Source organism: Sarcophilus harrisii, chromosome 2 (genome assembly GCF_902635505.1).
Source record: "Sarcophilus harrisii chromosome 2, mSarHar1.11, whole genome shotgun sequence".
Taxonomy (NCBI): domain Eukaryota; kingdom Metazoa; phylum Chordata; class Mammalia; order Dasyuromorphia; family Dasyuridae; genus Sarcophilus; species Sarcophilus harrisii.
Genome location: NC_045427.1, coordinates 354,296,044 through 354,315,605, shown reverse-complemented (window position 1 = coordinate 354,315,605; position 19,562 = coordinate 354,296,044). Strand labels below are relative to the sequence as shown.

General features: G+C 39.3%; 1 protein-coding gene across 3 annotated transcripts in view; it reads left to right on the top strand.

Annotated features, from left to right (window-relative positions):
* KIF26A (kinesin family member 26A) overlaps window positions 1-19,562 on the top strand; it is a 166,965-nt gene that overhangs the window by 48,882 nt on the left and 98,521 nt on the right. For all 3 annotated transcript variants that reach the window (XM_031953149.1, XM_031953147.1, XM_031953150.1), the window contains exon 3: window positions 12,652-13,140. In XM_031953149.1, the coding sequence (XP_031809009.1) occupies window positions 12,652-13,140 (489 nt within the window). The remainder of the gene's footprint in view (window positions 1-12,651; window positions 13,141-19,562) is intronic.

Here is a 19,562-nt window from a genome sequence, read left to right as displayed (position 1 = left end):
CTTTAAGCTTACTGAACCCCTCGGAATCTTTGGATTTAGAATCTTAGAGACCTCCTCTCCGAAATCCCTCATTTACATGGGTGGAAATTGAGACTTGTAGAAGTCAGAGACTTCCTTTCAATCAGCAAGGAATTAGTTGGGGGTAGAGAAAAGGGAGGGTAGGGAGGATTAGAAGGGTGGAATTCTGTCACCTAGAGAAAGGAGAAGAAAACTTGATGGGGGAGGGGCTGGGGTCCCGAATCAACCTTAGTTACGCCTAGGGCTAGGCCCCAGATCTGAATAAACATATCCAACAGTAACCCCTCAAATTTATATAAACTTTTCATAACTAAGCACGTTCACAGTCCCTGTTTTGTTTTGTTTTGTTTTGTTTAGGGAAAATAAGCTAAGAATACTAAAGCAGTGACCCTGATTTCCAGGATCTTAATGTTCCCTTGATTCCTACCCTGTTGTAGGAGGCAGGGCAGGAGATCATTATTCTCATTTTACTGAAGGAGAAACTGAGGCAGGTCCTTGTTCAAAATAATTTTATGGCCAGCAAATCTGGGATTTAGGTCTTTGGGCAACCAATCTACCTCTAGGAGAAACATTTCTTTGGGGAAACTGCAAAACAGTAAATTTTCTTTTCTAAACAGAACTTTAATTCCAGACAAGGAGTACTAAGCTCTGTCCCAGGATGCTCAATTTAGAATGCCCTGACCTTAGCCCTCCATGTGTGGAAATTCTTTCCACTAATGTAACTTATTTGAAACTTAATGTTCATCGTGAGGGGCTCTGAGGGGTTGTGATTTGCCGAAGAACACCCAAATGTTTAAATCCAGGTCTTCTAGACTCCAAGGCCAGCTTCTTCACTCACCAAGGCACATCCTTTGACTGTCCTTTTCTGGCACTATACACTAACCTAGGCTGGCTTGGAAGGTCCTTCTCATCTCCACTTCCTGAAATACTCATTTATCAGGATGTTGTTGTAAATTCTTCTTGATTTTTCTAGTTCTCTCCTCAAATCTTTCTAAAAGCTCTTTTCCAGATCTCTTCTTTGTCTGAATCATTCCTTTATCCCCCATTATCATTCTACCTTTTAAGCATGCTTATTTATTTATATTTGTGTGTGATAGCTCCTTGTTAGAGTTCTTTATTAGAACTAAAAGGATTTTGCAGAAGAATTAAATGAGTCAGTGCTGGGAGGCGTCAGATCTTTTATTTTATGTTCCTAAGGGAAGCCCTCCAAATGGAAGCCATATGGCATGTGTGGAGACTCAAGAGAACTGGAGGCCAGGACAACATGGGAAGTGTATTTAGGCAGTTTATTGGCCCCCTTTTAAATCAGAATGAGGATAGACACTTCCAAACTAGGGCAATCCAACAACCTTCTCACACTAGATCATAACTAGTGCCCTCCAAAACCGACTGGGGAGAACTCAAGGAGCCTCTGGGATGACTGTCTACAGACCTGGGCAGTAGAGCGAAGCACCAGTTTAGGGAGCTTTCTGATTGGGCATGGGGTGGTGGTGGTGGAAAGCCAAGGTAATTCCTGCATCATCCTGAACATCAGAGCCAATCTGAGATCTTAGCTGCTCAGGTGTTTTTATAGAGAACGGAAGCCAGTGCTACTTAGGAAGCTCTAATTGCTTTCCTATGCATGAGATCACAGGAAAGGAAATACCATTCACTTTGGACTCTAGCCTGAAATATTCCAAGTATAGAAGTTACCAGGTATTGGGCTTGGGAGGGGAAGTGTGCAGAGAAAGGGACTGGGCAGAAGGAGACAGTTGAGCAAACATAGGCAAGGCCAAAAAACACCCTTTTCTTTAAAACTTTCTTTATTAGATTAGATTAGAGTTTTAAGCTCCCTGAGGGCAGGGACTAAGTCATTTTTCATCTTTGTATCTTTACTAACTCTTTTGAATTGATCTGAATTCTGAGTTGAATTGAAATTTGTCTGCTGAAGCCTTCTGTTTTACACAGGAATTCTCTTTCATCACAGTGAGGAGGAAAGTGATTGAATTGTAGGATTATCTAACACAGACAAGATAACCATCTATAAGTTCCAACTCTCTTTGAAAGTGGGTGGAAATTTCCGTGTTAATTCAACACTCTGGAAACAAAGCTTTTATGACTCCAGCATTAGGCTCAAATGCTCCCATTACTAGGTAAAGAACCTCCTCCCTTCTTTTCTCTTTCCAACTCCCCCACATATTTTTCTATTGGTTAGGGTTCTTGAGGGCCAGAAGTTTAGAAAATATATTCTAAACATTCAGCTCCCAAGCTTTTATTAAGTACTCACTGGGTACAAGTCCCTAATCACTGAATGGATGAGTCCTCACTCAAACAGAACTGTTGAAGACCTTGGTTTAAAAAGTCCAAAGTTTCTCATTTTGTTCAAGGTCATCTCCAGTTGTCTTGATTTTTATCTGGCCACTGGACCCAGGTGGCTCTGGAGGGGAAAGTGAGGCAGGTGACCTGTATAGCCCTTCCTCACTTAAATCCAGTTCACTTGCATCATGGTCCTCTTTGAGAATGTAGGACAAATAACCACCACCACCATTTCTGGGTGAGTAATTGAGAAATGGGAACACTTTTAGCTAAAAGAGGCTTCTACAAGGGCTTTCTTTATTGAAGAGGTTACTTTAGAGGAACTTACAACAGAGAGATTGGCTGAAGGGAAGGGAAGCCCATTTCAGGTATGGGAATCTGGGTAGGCAAAGGAGGATGGAAGAAAGTAGGAGGTTGAATAGTGCTTTAGTTTTCTTATCTGTAAAATGAGCATCATAACACCTGTACTATCTCTCTGCTTTGCTGTGAGGTGAATAAGTGCTTTGTAAACTCTAAATAGAGATAGGTGGTGTGTGTGTGTGTGTGTGTGTGTGTGTGTGTGTGTGTGTGTACAGGGTGTCTGTTCTTACTGTAAAGTCCTTGAAGGACTTAATATTATCTGGAGCCTGTTGCCAGTTAACCAAGCAGCAGCCAAAGGAAACTTCTAGATTAAGTAAGTCAGGGCTTCCCAGGAAGGAGAAAATGAAAGGCTTAATTAAAACGACTAATAAACCTAAAAAGAAGGAAAGAAAGGAAGAAAGAAAAGTGGTTGTTTATGTATTTTTAAATGAAGTGTTCCAACCCCTGAAAGTCTGTAGTGATGGTGGCAGCGGGTGGGCAGGGTGGTGTGATCTGTGGGTTCCCCAGCAATGCTAAATTGAATCAAATTAAGAAAAACATTTTCCAAGTGCAAGTAAAATATCTGTTTAATTAGATCATAAAAAGGGAATTAAAAGTAATATTTTGTAGCATGGTAATTACTGCCTTTTTTTTTTTTTTTTGAAGGCAAGAGGTCTCTCTCAGTTGGTTGGCTTATATTTCGACTGTCTGGCTCTAATCTTTGCCATTTATCCCCATCCCAAGTAGGTATCATTGAGGTGCCATATTGGCTTGACCCAGGTTGAAGAAATGATCTTGGACAAAGTCCTTTTCTCTGTCTGGGCTTTTGTTTTCTCTCTTGTAACATGAGGAAGTTGAAATAGATGGTTTCCAAGATCTCTTTTATAGCTCAAAGTTTCTATGAGTGTGGGCTTTCTTACCCCAGAATGGAAGCTAGCATTTATTTGCCTTAGTTTGTCCATCTCCACAAGACCTTGTCCATTGCTACTTCTCTCCCTTTCTGACCTTTGGTGAAGGGAAGAACACAGGGAAGGAGGGGCAGTGTGTGAGTGTAACAGGAAAGAAAATTATAATAAATGAGAAGTCAGGTGAAGGGATGTGGAGAGCTAGGGCAGAGTACATTAATAGAGGGAATGCTTCGACTTCCTGTTTCTGCCATGTTTTATGCTCTAATGGCTATGGTGGACAGCTATTTTAACTTAATAAAGCCTTGCTTTAATCCAGAAAAAGTAACGGGAAATATAGGACATAGTAAGCAAGATGCTGGATATTGGCCCTGAGATCAAGAACTGGTTTCAAGTTTTGACTTTGTTGGTGATGTGACCTTGGATAATTCAGGGGGAAATTCTTTTTGGGGCTCAGCTTCTGAATCTATAAAATGGGGAGAACAATGCTCGTCTTTCTTTTCTCACAGTTGTTGTAAGGACGATACTTTGTAAATTGTAAGGAAGATACTTTGTAAATTGTAAAGCACTATAGTTGGAGGTATTATTTCCCTCTTTCATCATTGCTCTCCTAAAATGAAGGAGGTGAACTAGATGTTTGTAAAGGTCATTTCCAGCTCTAATATATTAGTTATACCTATTGATATGTGGCTATTATAGAGAGGCGGCACAATGCTAGGTTTGGAGTCAGGAAACCCATAGTTCAAAACCTAGCCTGAGATGCTTAGGAATTATGTGATCCTAGACAAATCACTTCATCTTCATCTGGCTCAGTTTCCTTATCTGTAAACTGGGGATAATAATGGCACTTACCTACCAGTGTTGTTGTGATGATTAGATGAGATATTTGTAAGGCACTTTGCAAACTTAAAAAAACCCCAACAAAATTATAGAAATGCTATCATCATCATCATTATTATTCTAAAGCCTTTTATAGCTCTGACATTCCATGTTCTGTGTTCTAAGACTTCTTCTAGCGATGTTCTATGCTCTATGTTCTAAGGCCCCTTGCAACTGTGACATTCTATATTCTGTGTTCTAAGGCCCTTTCTAGCTCTGACATTCTTTCTAAGGTTCTTTTCAGTTCTGATATTCCATGCTCTATGTTCTAAGGCCCATTCTAGCTATGACATTACTATTTTGTGTTCTAAGACTGCTTTTAGTTCTGATATTTTATATTCTATGTTCTAAGGACCCTTTTAGCACTGACATTCTGTATTCTAAGACCCCATATAGCTCTGATATGCCTTGTTTTATGTTCTAAGATCCATTCTAGTTCTGATATTCTATGCTCTATGTTCTACCCCCCTTTCAGCTCTGACATTCTGTGTTCTAAGGCCCCTTCTAGTATGGACATTCTGTGTTCTGTGGCTTTTCTATTACAAGCATTTGATAGTTATTTGAGGAGGTGTGGAAATGGTGAGGGCATGGGAGGAAATTCTTGTTGGAGACAAAGGTTGGACAAGACAGCATCATTTAAGGAAATTAGCTTGGTTCAATGGAACGGTAACAGATGTGAAGTCATATAGAAACTGAATTTGGATGAAGGCCCTGCAGCTTACTACTACCTGTGTGAACATGAGCAAATCTCTTCCCTGCTTTGGGTCTTAAATTTCCGGTCTGTAAAGAGAGTTTGATTAGATGGATTTCCAAGGTCTTTTCCATTTCTGAAAAATCTGTGAGCCCTACAGTCAGTATCCAGAGCATGAACTTTCTGAAAGGATAGATTTCCAGATGGGAGGTGAGAGAATTTGAAAGCCTGTATTGAATTTCCAGATGCCTCTCTGCTTCCTCTCTGGCTGATTGGGTTGGGACCAAAAATGAAGGTTATAAGTGAGGGTGGAAGGAGGATTTCTTGGTGGGTTTCATAGTGGAAAAGAGCCAACTTTCAGGTGTCTGACTTAAACACATTCTTTCCTGCTTGGTTGGCTGGGTTGTGGAGTGAAGTGGTGATGGTGGTGGTGGTAGTGGTGGCAGCATGGGCGAGTCAGGTTTGGATCAGAGCCCAGAAGCTTTGTGAAAACTATCTGGACCTCCAGGGAATTAACTGGGGCTTTCCAAGGTCCTCTGCATACAGAAGAATAAACACTAGGTTTAGAATCAGTAGAACTAGATTTGAATCCCAGCTTGGCTAGCTAGTTGATCCTGAGGAGCTCTGATTTCATGAGATATAAGGGCTCTTCTAGTTCTAGACCCTGTGGTCCTAAAGAACTGGAGGTCCCTTGGAGAGTGTGGAACATGGTCTTAGGACTTTAGGCTTTTCTAGGGCATCCCTAGAGGAGATCAGGTGACTGGAGGTGGCATTTAAAGGGTTTTAAAAGCAGAGCCCTAGATTTAGATTTGATAGAGGTGGACTTTCCATTCTTACAGTAGTGTGACAGTAGGCCAGCAAGCCTCATTTTCCTTTGGGCTTATTTCTAGACTATATCTCACAAGACTGTGGTGAGAAAAGTTGGCAAGGAGTAGAGGGTATAATTATAATAGAAAATATTTATATCATACTTACATACACAGTACATAGCACCAGCCACTATGCTAAGCACTTTATAGTTTTTCATTTGATCCTCAGAACAATCCTAAGAGATGGATGCTATTAGTATCCTCATTTTACAGATGAAGTAACTGAAGCAAAGAAAGGTTAGATGATGTTTTCAGGATCACATAACCATGTCTGAATCTGGATTTGAATTCAGGTCTTCCTGATCGTACACTTAAACGTACACTAAGGTACCTTTATGATCTTGGCTCTGTTACTCATTGCCTGTGTGACCATGGGGAAATTACTTTGCTGGGTTTCAGTTTCCCCATATATAAAATGAGGTGACTTCTCACCTCTAGATGACTTCTAAGATCTCTTCTAGATCTAAATTTATGATTTTAAGTAATTGGAGGGAGAGACCCTTAACCAGGGGGAAGATCATGAAAGGTTTCACCTAGAAGGTGGCACCTGAACTGAGACACTTAAAAGAAACCAAGGATGCTGGGATGAAGAGATGATGAGGAAAGACATTCTAAGCATGGCACAAAGGCTGATTTGTGGTCCAAGGACCTGCCCTCAAATCCTATATGTCACTTATTTGAGGAACACTCTCTTTTTCCTCTGGCCTCAGTTTCCTCATCTAAATAAATGAGGAAATGTGTCTGCAAATAGTCTTGAAGTCCAAAGGGAGGTCATTGAAGGGGAATTTGAGGCACGGTGCTTTCTCTTTTTTTTGGTGGTTGGTATTCTGGTTGATTTTATAGGTATTATCCCTTCTGGGATACCTTCCCCCTCTTCAACAAGATATGTCTGTGTGTTTGGAGGGGTCCGGACAAAGAGTAGGATTTCCAAGTCTTTGAGACAGTTCTGGCTCTGGCTGCTTTGGATGGCATGGGGAAGGGGCAATATCTTCACACCTGAGAAACTTTCAGGGCCTAAGTGTGGTCAATCTCATTATAAAATCATTTTACTAGCTAATAACCTAAAAGTAGAAACCTGGACTTGGGAGCTCAGGGGCCTCAGGTTTCTGATGAGCTGGGACACTTGCAACTCAGGGTGTAAATGAGCTGAGACCTCAGAGACCAGTGTTGCAAGGCATACATATGGGAATACATTATACTCAGTTTGTAGCTTGTAAAACCCTCTCCCCAAGGGGAGATTCAGACTGACTGTCCCATGGCTGAGGTATCTGGCTTTTATTTTCTTGTCGTCCAGTTGAAGAATCATGGAATTTAAAATTGAAAAAGATCATTATTAATTGTGTGATTTTTAATTTTAAATTTAAATAAATTTTATTAAATTAAAACAAATAAATTGTGTGATTATTAGTTGTGGGATTTGAATCCAGGGCCTCTGAGATGTTCTGCCTATGACATTTTTATTTAGTGTTCTGTTTATGACATTATTATACCTGTTTAGTTCAGAGAAGGCACTGAGAGGTACCTGGTAGCTGGAGGGTTGCACTTGGAGTGAAATAAATTGAATTCTTTAAATCAACCCTCAGATACCTACTAATTGTTATGGTTAATGGAGGTGGGGAAGGACATTTCTAAATTTCAGTTCCCAAGATGAAGATACTTGGGCTATTTGCTTCACCCAGGTGAGAGAAAGGGGAGTTTGAAAAGCTGTGTACAAAGTAGTCTTCTATTTGGCAGAGTCAGGAACAATGTGGGGAAGGAGCAGAGAGTCAGATTTGGGTTTTTATGTGGGGAAAACCTTCCTAATGGCTGAACTGCCCACAAGTGGAACGGGTTGCCTTGGACATTGCTAACAGGCAGGAGGTGGGATGTTATAAAAGACTATCTCTGAGGTCTTTCAGATTGTAGAGTGCTCCAAAATGCCCACCTCTCTTACAGGGTGGGCATCAAATAAGTGTTTGTAGGATGATGGTTTCTCTCCCTGCCTTCTCAATTGTCTTCTATAGCCTGAGTTAGATCCTGGTGGGGACAGCCCCTAGGGTCTGTCACTGGACCACTCTCTTAGCCACCCTGGGAGGGGCAGAGGGACACTGGCGGGCCTCTGATCCCAGAACCAGGCTTTGCTCAGAGCCTGCTTTCTGCTTCTTTTTCTCTCGGTCATAAAAGTGTGAGTGTGACTGGGGACTGGGGAAGGGGCGGGGGAGAGGAGGAGGGACACTCCTCAGAACAATGGAGCAGACTGCCTGCTGTGGAGAGCTGGGGGGAGGGTTGGGATGGGTGTGAGGAGCAGGACCTGCTGCCTTTTAAGCCGGGGCCTAATGGTCTTAACAGGGCATCCGGTATGTTTCCTTTCCTCTTCACACCCATCCATTGGCTAGTTGGCTTTGGCCCCCCACTGTGGAAAAGACCTGTAGCTTGCAGCTGGCCCCTAGGGAGTACTGGGGAGGAGGGCAGCAGCTGGCCAGCCCTGGGCAGCCTGAATTACAGCCTTGGAAAGAGAATTTCTCCCCAACAGGAAGAGATATTTCAATCTTTCTTCCAATACAGTTTATTTCTGGCTCTGACGCCTAGCTGGTGTTTTTGTGACTCTCTTCCAATTAGTGGAATTAAGAGGAAAAACAGAGGTGGATGGATATATACAGACTTTTGTGGTGTCAACGAGGGAGGAACCCTGGAGCTGTGGGAAGAGCCCTAGGCTAGGAGTTAGGAGTTCAGGTCTCTGAGGGAAGCTGACTGTGAAGGTGGGCAAACAGACAAATTATTATCTCTCTAAGCTCCTGAATCCTGTCTCTAATGCATTCTATACGTGTAGTCTTGGTCAAATCATTTTTAAACTTCTCTAGCTTCAATTTTCTCATCTGGAAATGTTGGAGTTGTACTACATGGTGCAGAGGAGAGAACTCAGGGTCCCAAATCAGGATAAACCTGAATTCTTGAGTTCAAATCTGATCTAAGATGACAGTTGTATGTCTTTGGACAAGACAAAACTCTTTCTGCCTCAATTTTATCATTTGTAAAAATGAGGATAATAATAGTTTCTATCTCTTCCTAGGTTATGAGGATCAAATGGGATAGTAATTGGAAAATGCTTAGTACAACGTCTTGCACATAGTAGGTGCTATATTAGGTCAGCTAGTATTATTGTTATTGTTACTATTATTATATTAACTCTGAGTTCCCTTCCAGATTTAACTTTACTAAGGACTCTTTTAGGTCTCAGGTTCCCTGTAACAATGTTTCTTCTGGCATCCTGTGTTACAGATATTCTTGTTATAGATATATCAAGATTTCTCTTGGTATGGACATTATTTTTTTCTGTGGTCTAAGATTCCTGAGCAGAGATTATTTCATCCTTTTTATATCGGTATCGACATTTAGCACAGTGCCCAGCAGATAGTAGGTGGTTAATAATTGCTTGTTGATTAATTCTAAAGTCCTTCCCAGGTCTTCCACTCTTTTTTTTTTTTTTTTTTTAAAGCCTTTCATTCATAGCTTTTCCATTCTGTGAATCTTTGAGGGGGCAGCTTCTTTCTAATGGGAGCTCAGCAAGAAGGTTTCCTTTTGTTAATGAGAGTATATTTCCCAAGGCAGACAGAGGGCTCTGTTTGATCTACCCCTGGCTTTTTGAACTTTGAAAACTTTCTATGGGATAGGAAAGAGGATTTTAAATCAGGACCAGAAGTCCTAGGGAACTTCAAAGGTAACGTTAACTAAGTCCTCAATTACCATTGAGTAGGGCCCTCTGGGAGATAGTCCAGGGCTCCACCTAGACTTTAACAAGTCAGGGGTTCACCACCAGGCACCCCTAGCAATTATAGATGAGTTTGAGTTGAGGTGAACTGAAAAGTAACTTCCCTTTCATCCTTACACTGGCCAAAGGTTGGAAATTTCTTACTTTTAAGATTTTTGTGGAGGCTCTGGGATTGTTTCTGTAGGGAGTTAGAAGACATTCACAGTTAAATTGTAAATTTGCTGACAATAAGCTGATGCCTTTCCATAGTCTTTGATTCCTTAATCTTAAGGAGAAAAGTATTTCCTTAACAGCTATATTTGAAAACTGTTGGAATGAGCACAGCGACCAGGAGACCCTTGGCCTAGTCCTGATGATTTTGCCAACCATGTGCTAGGATACCACAGAATATGATATTAGTTCTTAAAATAACATCACAGAGCATCTGGTCCACATCATATGTCATGGATTTCTTTGGTCATTTTGGGAAATTGATTGACCGTCCCTTGGAACAATTATAACGAAGTACATTTATTAAAAACATTTTTTTAAAAGTTCACAGACCCCAATTTAAGAATCCCTGACCTAGTTGGATTCATTCATTTTACAAATGCGAAACCTTAGATGTAGAGAGGGGAGATGATTTACCTAAAGTCACAGAGATTTCAAATTGGCAGCTCTCTAGGGGAGAGGGTTGGCTCACTTTTGTATTTATATGCAATACCTAGTACCATTTCTGGCACTTAAAAGGTATTTATTAAATTAAATAGGTATTTAGCAAATTGGTATCGATTGCTGATCAAGTAAATTATCATTTGAGAAGTCCCCTAACCTCTTAAACAAATTCTTGGGCATACTGTGATTTCCACCCTTAACTTTAATTCTCTGCAGTACATTAAATTGGTCTATTTTATTTTCCGGTCTGACCTTTGGGAGCTAGATTAGTTCTTTTCTATTACTCCCTTTGAGGAACTTGAAGGTTTGGAAAAGAATTGTTGGAGAAAATATTTCCTAGGATTTAGAGTTGGAAGAGACCTTTACAAATTTCTCATCCGAGTCCTCTCCTCTCCCTTCCCCCCAACTTTTTTTTTTTTTTCCTGAGAAGGATGTTGAGGCCCAGATTGGGGAAAACACTTACCCAAGGCAACAAAGATTTATGGCCAGTCCAGAACAAGAGACTGAATTTCCTGACTCTCAAATTAGTGTTTTGTTTTGTTTTTTTTTACCCCAATTAAACCCAACTGCCTGCCAGAATTTCCTGACAGATAGTATTTCTGAACCCATAATCTCAGAGCAAAACTCTGGCCCCATCACCCTATGCCCCTTACTCCGTCTTGTCAAGCAAATTTGAGTCAGAGAGAATTGGAAGTTATTTGATAGGTATGGTTGTTAAATTGGTTTCTTGGGAATGTAGGTCATTATTGCACTTGGCCATGTGAATACCATGTGTTTTTTGTTCAACCAATTATATGAGAGTAGCAGAGTCAGGGCTGTAATTGGATTTTTCTGCTAGAAGAAGGGCTAAGCAGAAACATATACATATGTGTATGGGAGTGTGTGTGTGTATACATCTGTTATATACACATATACTTCTACACACATGAAAATGGGTGTATATATACATACATGTATACATACACACATCCTTCCATAATCCATATATACTCACACATGAGTCTGTGGACTCATACACACACACACACACACACACACACACACACAACTAGGTGGCACAGTGGATAGAGTGCCTTTCTTACAGTCAGTCAGAAAGACTTAGTTCAAGTATGACCTTACATTTACTAGCTGGGTGACCATAGGCAAGTCACTTAAACCCTGTTTATCTCAGTTTCCTCATCTGTAAAAGAAGGTGTAGAAGGAAAAAGCAAAACACTCCAATATCTTTGTCAAGAAAACTCCAAATGGGATCATGAAGAGTTGGACACAACTGAAAAATGAATGAATACTTTTTTTCACCTTTATGTACACTTTTTATTTTGAAATTTACACAAACACATGCACATATTTGTAAAGTCCAGTTATAAGCACAACTCACATCAACAAGAATAACTGAACAATTAAACAAAATATTTTAGAACATTTTGACAAATCCATAGGTTTCACCGGACTGCCATAAGTTAAGGACTCTTAGTCTAGACAATCTTAGGAAGGATGTGGGTGAGTTGGAGAACATCTGGAATTCGACCGAGGTGATGGAAGAATCATTTTGGTTAAAGTAACTTAGGAGGTTTAGTATGGAGAAGAAAAGACCAAAGGGAGAAATAAATGCTGTCTTCCAGTATTTAAAGAGCTGTCATGCTGAAGATCATTTCTGCTTGAAAAAATTCAAATTCAGGGGAAATGAATGAAGTTGGAGAGGCAGACCTTGCCTGGTATACAGAAAAACTTGATAGCAACAAGAGCCCTCTTAAAGTGGAATGGGCTAAAAACTGGGTAACCATTTTGTGATATATTGTAGGAGGAATTTTATTCAGGTTTAGGTTCTATTTGATGGCCTCTTAGGGCCCTTCCAATTCTAGAATTCTGTGATTGCTCTGGAAGAGGCTCCAAGCCTCCAAATGAAGAACTGGTAATATCATCCTCTCCCCTGGTTGCTGTGGTTTGCCAGAGCCTTAGGTTGTCTGGGAACATGTACAACACAGTCTTGTTAGTGGTTTCCAAAGGACAGTTAATTAAGAACACAAGTGAATGGATAGTTATTAAGGACACACCAAGCCCAGCTATTAAGCTCTGATAATTATTTTCACACTGGGTTCTTAAAAATGAAACATGCATGTAGCTTGTTAACTAGCTGTGGACTGCGGGAGTGTGAGAGGAGCCTCTGTGAGTGGCAGGTCCAGGTGTTTCCCTGTCTTTTCCTCTCCTGCCTTCATCAGGACTGATGTTTCTTTGTCTTTCCTCTCTTTCTAGGACCCAAGAATTTCAGCTTTAATTCTTGACAGACTCCAAGTGCCTGAGTATCTCCAGAGGAATCGATTGGAAGGAGAGAGTCGTTGTGATGTGTGTGCCACACACCTGAACCAGCTTAAGCAAGAAGCCATCCAGATGGTCCAGGTGTCTTCCTGTCATGAGAAGCCTGACCACCTTCATGGTCCTGGGGCCTTGGCCCGCTTAGCATCTCAGAACCTGGCCACCCATTGCTCCTTGGGTGGAGACTTGCCTTTAGCCTCAGGGCAATTAGGGAAGCAGCAGGCTTCCCTGTTCCCTGGGGCAGAGAGGAAAAAAGCTCTGGCATGGCCCCCAGGCTCTGGGGGCTTTCCTAACTCTAGTGTCCAAGTCACTGTGGCTCCCACAGGTCTTGGTGGTGCCTTGAGTTCCGTCACCATCCAGGCTCAGCAGTACCTAGAAGGCATGTGGAGTATCTCCAGAGTGAACAGCTTCCTCCCACCAGCTTGCCTGGTAAGTACTGGTAATTTCCGCCCAAGCCAGACCACGCCTAAGGAAAATAATTTGTTTGGTGCCTTAAGCAGTCACCACAGCAAAGATGGTTCAAACCCATGTTTCCTGCAAAATGACATTTTCTTAACTCTTTCCACATAACTTCATCATGCAGAACAAAGCTCTTACTTTGCTCCTAAGCTAAAACAGACTCTAGGCAGGGTCAACAATAGTTTTACATAATACCTGTCCCTCAAAAAAAAATTTTTAGTTTTTGAAAGTTCTTAATAAATGTTTATTGACCGACTAAAGTTTTGTCTCTCTTCTGGTTGGGCAAGACTCCCTTTTCTCTCTCTACATTGTAATATCACTCTGGTTCTTCCAAAAATTGTAATATCATTTTTTATCCAATGTCAATACAGTTGTTAGTATAAGTTTTTTAACCCTTGCTACAGGTCATATGGGAAGAACTTAAAAGCTGCATCTGAAGCTATTGGTTCACTGGTCTAAAATGAAAGGTGGTTTGGGCTTGACCATCTGGTAGAAGTAGGCTGTTTTTGTAGCCTTAGAGAAATCTAATCTATGTTCAGCCAGCTATTATTAGGATGTGGGGCTGTGTATCACATGTTCTGGACATTAAAAATGGTCTTTAGTTGGCAGATGTTGCAACCCAATGAGGACTTTTCTTGTCTGTGACTAATGGTGCCTTTCTTATATGGGACTGGCAGTGATACTCTGCTGTAGATTCTTCATTCAGTTGACTTCTACTTGCATGTCATAAATGCTTTCTTTAAGAAGAGAGTCAGAAGGTGCTAGTCATGACAAGTATTGAACAAGATAACAAAAATTGGAATTGACTGGATCTTAATGGACATTGAAATGACTGGTTATAGATTTCTAATTCATCTCTGAATCAGCCAAAATAAACACCAGATTGAAGGAAGGAAAACAGTGAAAAGACACTATATGAAATTGCAATAGCTCTAATTAGACCTATTCAAACAACCTGTCGATACTGAAAAAAGAAATTAATCAGGAGAAAAAAACCCTTTGATTCTAATGATTATTAATTTTGAGAGCCATATGGTGTAGTAGCTGGAGTACCAAACTACAATGAAGAGAGATATGAACTTGAATATAGCTTCTATTATTCTTGGTGTTAAGTTGCTTCAGTCATGTCTGATTCTTTGTGACTCCATTTGGAATTTTCTTGTCAGAGATACTGGAGTGATTTGTCATTTCCTCCTCCAGCTTATTTTACAGATGAGGAAACAGAGGCAGACAGAATAAAGTGACTTGCCCAGGATCACACAGCTAGTGTCTAGGCTGAATGTGAATTAAGGAAGAGGATTCTTAGTCCAGTGCTCTATCCATTGAGCCACCTACCCATTAACTATTTTAGCATATGCAGATCACTTAACTTTTCTGAGTCTCAGTTTTCCCATCTGTAAAACAGGTAATCACACCACTCAAAGCTATTGGGAAAGTTACATGAGATAATGGGTATAAAGTTCACTGTAAGCCATAAGGCATTACATATAAATGTCCATTGTTATTATCATCATTTCCTTGGAAAAATTTAACTGATGTCAATCAATTGACATAATAGGGAAGCCCAAAGAACCCAGAAACCACCTCAACAAATACAAGCTTGATCTTGGTACACAGAGAGACATTCCAAACAAGACCCACACCAATTTAGAGCAAATAAATGTTCATTTGCTGAACTTTATAGAAGAGAATAACAGAAGAATTTGTGTGCTCTCATTTCATAAAACAGTAATAAAAACTAGTGGCAAAGAAGGGGAAAAAGAATTTACAGAAAGCTTGTTTGTTATGAGGTCAAAGTAAACTAGATAATTCCAGATGGAAGAAAAATACAATTCAGTTTGGAAAATCTTCAGATGTGTCTTTTAGTGGATTACATTGTTGTGTTTGCTTTAAACCCCTGAATTCTATAGGATCTCATCAATAAAATTGATGACTACTTAAAAGAGATTGGCTATTTATTGTGCCATAAAGCAAAAAAGACAAGAAAAGGAAAATATATAAATCATCCAGACTTTGACATGCATTTGGATGAGTAGCTCATTGAATTAGTCTAATAGTGTTAAGATGCCTAAATAGGGATTATACCTAGACAGATTGCCCCTAGACCGATCCCCAAATTGAATGAGAATAGGAGAATAGATTTGTTTGGATTTATAAAAGTGAGAATTACTTTTAGTGATCTCAAGATGCCCTCTGACACAAATATCTATCTTTATAGCTAGTTTTTTTTAGGGGCAGTCCTTACCCTAGCTAGGGACAATCTCCAAAGAATGATAATTGTAGGTGACCCAGAGAGAAATGAAGAAATGCTCAGTGGATATGAGTATGTAGGCTGTGGCATGTTACCTACCCATGGTAATTTTCATGCAAGAAGTGGCATGAGAAATGATTAGGAAATAAATGTATAATCACAAAAGAAGATGGGCCAGTTATACAGTAAGAACAAGGAATAAGACATGGACAGCATAGGTGTTGCACTGGTACTCAGAGAATGATCAAATACCTCAAAAGAGAAAGACTTTTATATATTGAGATAAATTTGTGGGGAACTTCTGGGAGTACAGGCTGAGAAGGAAAGGGTGGATGGAAGGAGTGTTTACACTGATATGATTGTAGGTCTATCAAAATATTGAAATATAAGGGTTTTTTTTTGGGGGGGGGAGGATTTCACTGGTCTTTCAATCCAGGTTTCCCCTCCCCCCCCCAGTTGAATTGTTGTCTAATCACATTTAACCCATTCTCTCACTGATATCTACAAACATTTATATAGATCTACTTTGAAGAGTTAAAAAATCTGGAGAAGACAGAGATGGATATGATTTCTTGTGAAACTCATAGTCTAGAAAGGGAATAAAATTAGGATTCAGATAGCTACAATGAAGACAAGACACAAGAAAAGTTCTGAGTAGAAAATTTTTAATCTAATGCTCTTTAAATAGTTTACATGATTGATCTACCTCTTTTGTCAATCATTCATTTCCTTGCTTTATCTCATGCTACTTCAAAAAAATTAAATTGCATCTTTTAAAGGAAAAAAATCACTTTATTCCTTCCTACTTCATCCTCCATTGAAAGAAAATGAAAAAAGAAAAAGAAAACTCTAGTAACACTATATACTGTCAAGTAAAACAAATTTATATATTTTCCTTGTCCACAAAATATATGTTTCAGTCTTTTCTATAAGTCTTTCTCTTTATAGTCAGGAGATGGGAAGCATTTCATACTCTTTTTGCATGGGAACTCTAATTCAGGTACATTCTAATGGAAATGCTGAGGCCTAGAGAGAAGTGATTTGTTCTATATGGTATGGTAGTTACTATTAGGTCTTCTAATTTAAACTTAAATCTTCTGTTACAAAGCTAGTGCTAGGAAATTACAGAGGAAAGAAAGAACCTGTGTGTATGTGTGTTTGTACACCAGTCAATAGGCTTGTAGAAATGGATTATAAAAAGGTTGAAACAGCAGAAAATTCCCCATGTGAATCTAAAAGGATGAATAATACAGCAATAAATAGAGATTGTAGGGGGTGAGAACTTTGGGGAGGAAACAGCCTGAGAAAAGACAGGGAGGTAGGATTTTGCTGCCTCAGTGCAGGGACTGTTTTTTTTTTGGACTTGACCAGAATATAGCATTTATGCTTGAGCGAATACATTAGAAAAACTATTCTTTTGTCTAGGATATTCATCTTGGGACAAAGGCTATAATGCTGGAAAGAATCTTAGAAGTGATTTACAGTCTAAATCCCCTATTTTACAGAGGGGGAAATGAAGAGCATCAGCCCTATCCTCAAGTAATTCCCCCAAGTCAAGGCAATTGAAAAAAGTGTAACTGTAGTCAGAGGAGCTAGGTTCAAGTCTTGAATCTGATGCTTAGTACCTGAGTGACCAAGTTATTTTATTTCCATGGTTTTCCTTCCCTCATCTTTTTAAAATAAAGGCACTGGGCTAGATGTCCTCTGAGGTTTCAGCTCTGGAGCCATGATCCTTAGTGTTCAGTACAATAATTCACTAGCTTTGTTTCAGTCTTTCAATGATAATAATAGATAGCATCTGGATCATATTTGAGAGTCATCTCATTTGGGGCAGTTCAATTTGGGGGGGGGAGCCATGTAAGAGGAATGAAAAGTAGATTTGAGTCTGGACCCCATTATTTATTATCTTCTTGATCTTGAACAAATCACTTATTTTGGTTTTCTCCTTTTTTGCCCTCAGTTTCTTCATTTTAATGTGAAATCTATGATTCCACAGATTACCAACTTGTCTATTTTCTAGTCCTAGATCTTTGCCAGGGGCTCTGAGACTTTAAGTCTAGTTAACTCTTATGGGGCAGAGAACTCATCTCTATTAACTCCACATTGCTCTCTTCCTCGTTTGTAAATTGTGAACAATTCTCATCTATTTATCTTACCTTTTGAGGAAACTCCCTCTCCAATGTTTATCCCCTATAGTTCTCCAATATATAGTTAAGGACATTATTCAGGGTCACACTGTTCTTATATGTCAGAAGCAGGTCTTCTATTGTTATATGAGACTGCCTCTTTCTAAAGAGCAGTAGTGAGGATTAAACAAGGCAATATGTATAAAGTATCTTAAAAACTGTAAAGCATGATATAATTAAATTCTAGTTGTTTCCATTCCTTCTCACCCCACCCCCTACAACATAGTTGTTCCCCATATCTGGAATGCTCTCTCTCCTCTAAGTCCCAGCTAAAAATCCCACCTTCTTCAGGGAGCCTTCTCCAACCCTTCTTAATTATAGTGTTATCCCTCTTTTAATTATTTCTTTTCTATTCTGTGTGTAGCTTACTTTGTATATATTTGTGTGTATGTTGTCTGACTCATTAAATTGTAAGTTCCTTGAGATCAGGGATTGTCTTTTGTATCTTTAGAATTTAGTACAATGACTGGCATAGTAGATTTATTGAATTGAATTTTTTTATTGAATTGAAAATTAATTAGAAATTGGAAAATGTTTTGAAAATTACTTAGAATTGAAAATGTTTATTGAATTGAATTGAAATGGAATTAGATAGTAAGTTCCAAGAATGCAGGACTTAAAGACTATGCTTTATTTAAACTTCATCTCTCCCCACTCCTGGTATAGTCCTTTCCCTTTCTCCCCTCAGAGAGTCAGTGCTTAACAAATGTTTGTTGCTGTTGGATTCATCTTCATTCCAGTCCTGGGAAGAAGGGAGGGCAAAGATCAGAGATTATAGGATTGCACATTTAGGGCTGGAAGGAAATTTGGAAACAATCAGATCTCACCCTCTTACTTTAATAATGAGAAAACACTGGAGAAAAAAAAAGGATCCTTGAGAGATGGTAAGTGATTTGACCAGCATCACCCAAGTCACACCATTTTTCAGATTGGCAAAATGAGGCTCAGCAATTCCATTGACTTGCTCATCCTGCAGCCTCAGCCTAACAAAAAATCATTAATTTTATAAGGTTAGGTCTAGGCTTTTGAGGCACTTAACCTCCGGTGTGATAAATGCAAAGAAGAAATACTAGAATATCATATAGAATTATATGATTGGTTAAAAACAGGAATGGCAGAGAAATTACTTTCATCTTGGGGTAGAAGACAAGTGGAAATTTGGAAGGAAGAATTTCAAAATTTGGAAGATGGGAGGTAATTTAGTCCAAATCAATGTAGTCTAGTTCTTTCATTTTACAGGTGAGCAAACTGAGAAGTTAAATACTTTGCTCAAAATCACAAGGTAATTGTGTACTTCAACAGATGAGATAGGGAGAAGTGTCCATTATAAATCTAGAGGATGGCATAAACAGAGATGTAGATGCTTTATTTATTCAATAATCTATATTAACTTGGGTAGATTACTTAAATTGTTTGGGCCTTCAACTGTAAAATGAATGGCCTTTAGGGTCTGTTCCAATTGTAAATAGATTATCATTATTGATTTGGAAAGGACTTAGAATCCATTCTTTTGATTCCCTCATTTTATTGTTGAATAATATGAGATAAAGCTAGAAAAGAAAAAGAAAATAAGAATAAAATTTCCTGATATAGTTGAAAAAGAGTAGTTTTCAAAGGAAGAGTTCTAAGCTTTTTAACACATGAAAAAAAGGCTCCAGATTATTAAAAATGAGAGAAATATAAATTATACCAACTCTGAGGTTCTCCCTTATATCCAATCACATTGTTAAAGATGACAAAGGAGAAAGATTCTAATTGTTGTAGGGGTTGTGGAAGAATAGGCACATTCATGCATTGTTGGTAGAGTTGTGAATTGGTGACAGTCTGCAAAGCAATTTGAACTCTGCCCCCAAAGTCACTAACCTATATTTATGCCCTTTGGCCCACTACATTCTTAGGAGATCCAAGAAAGAAGAAAAAAACCTATAAATACAAAAATAATTATAGCAGCTCTT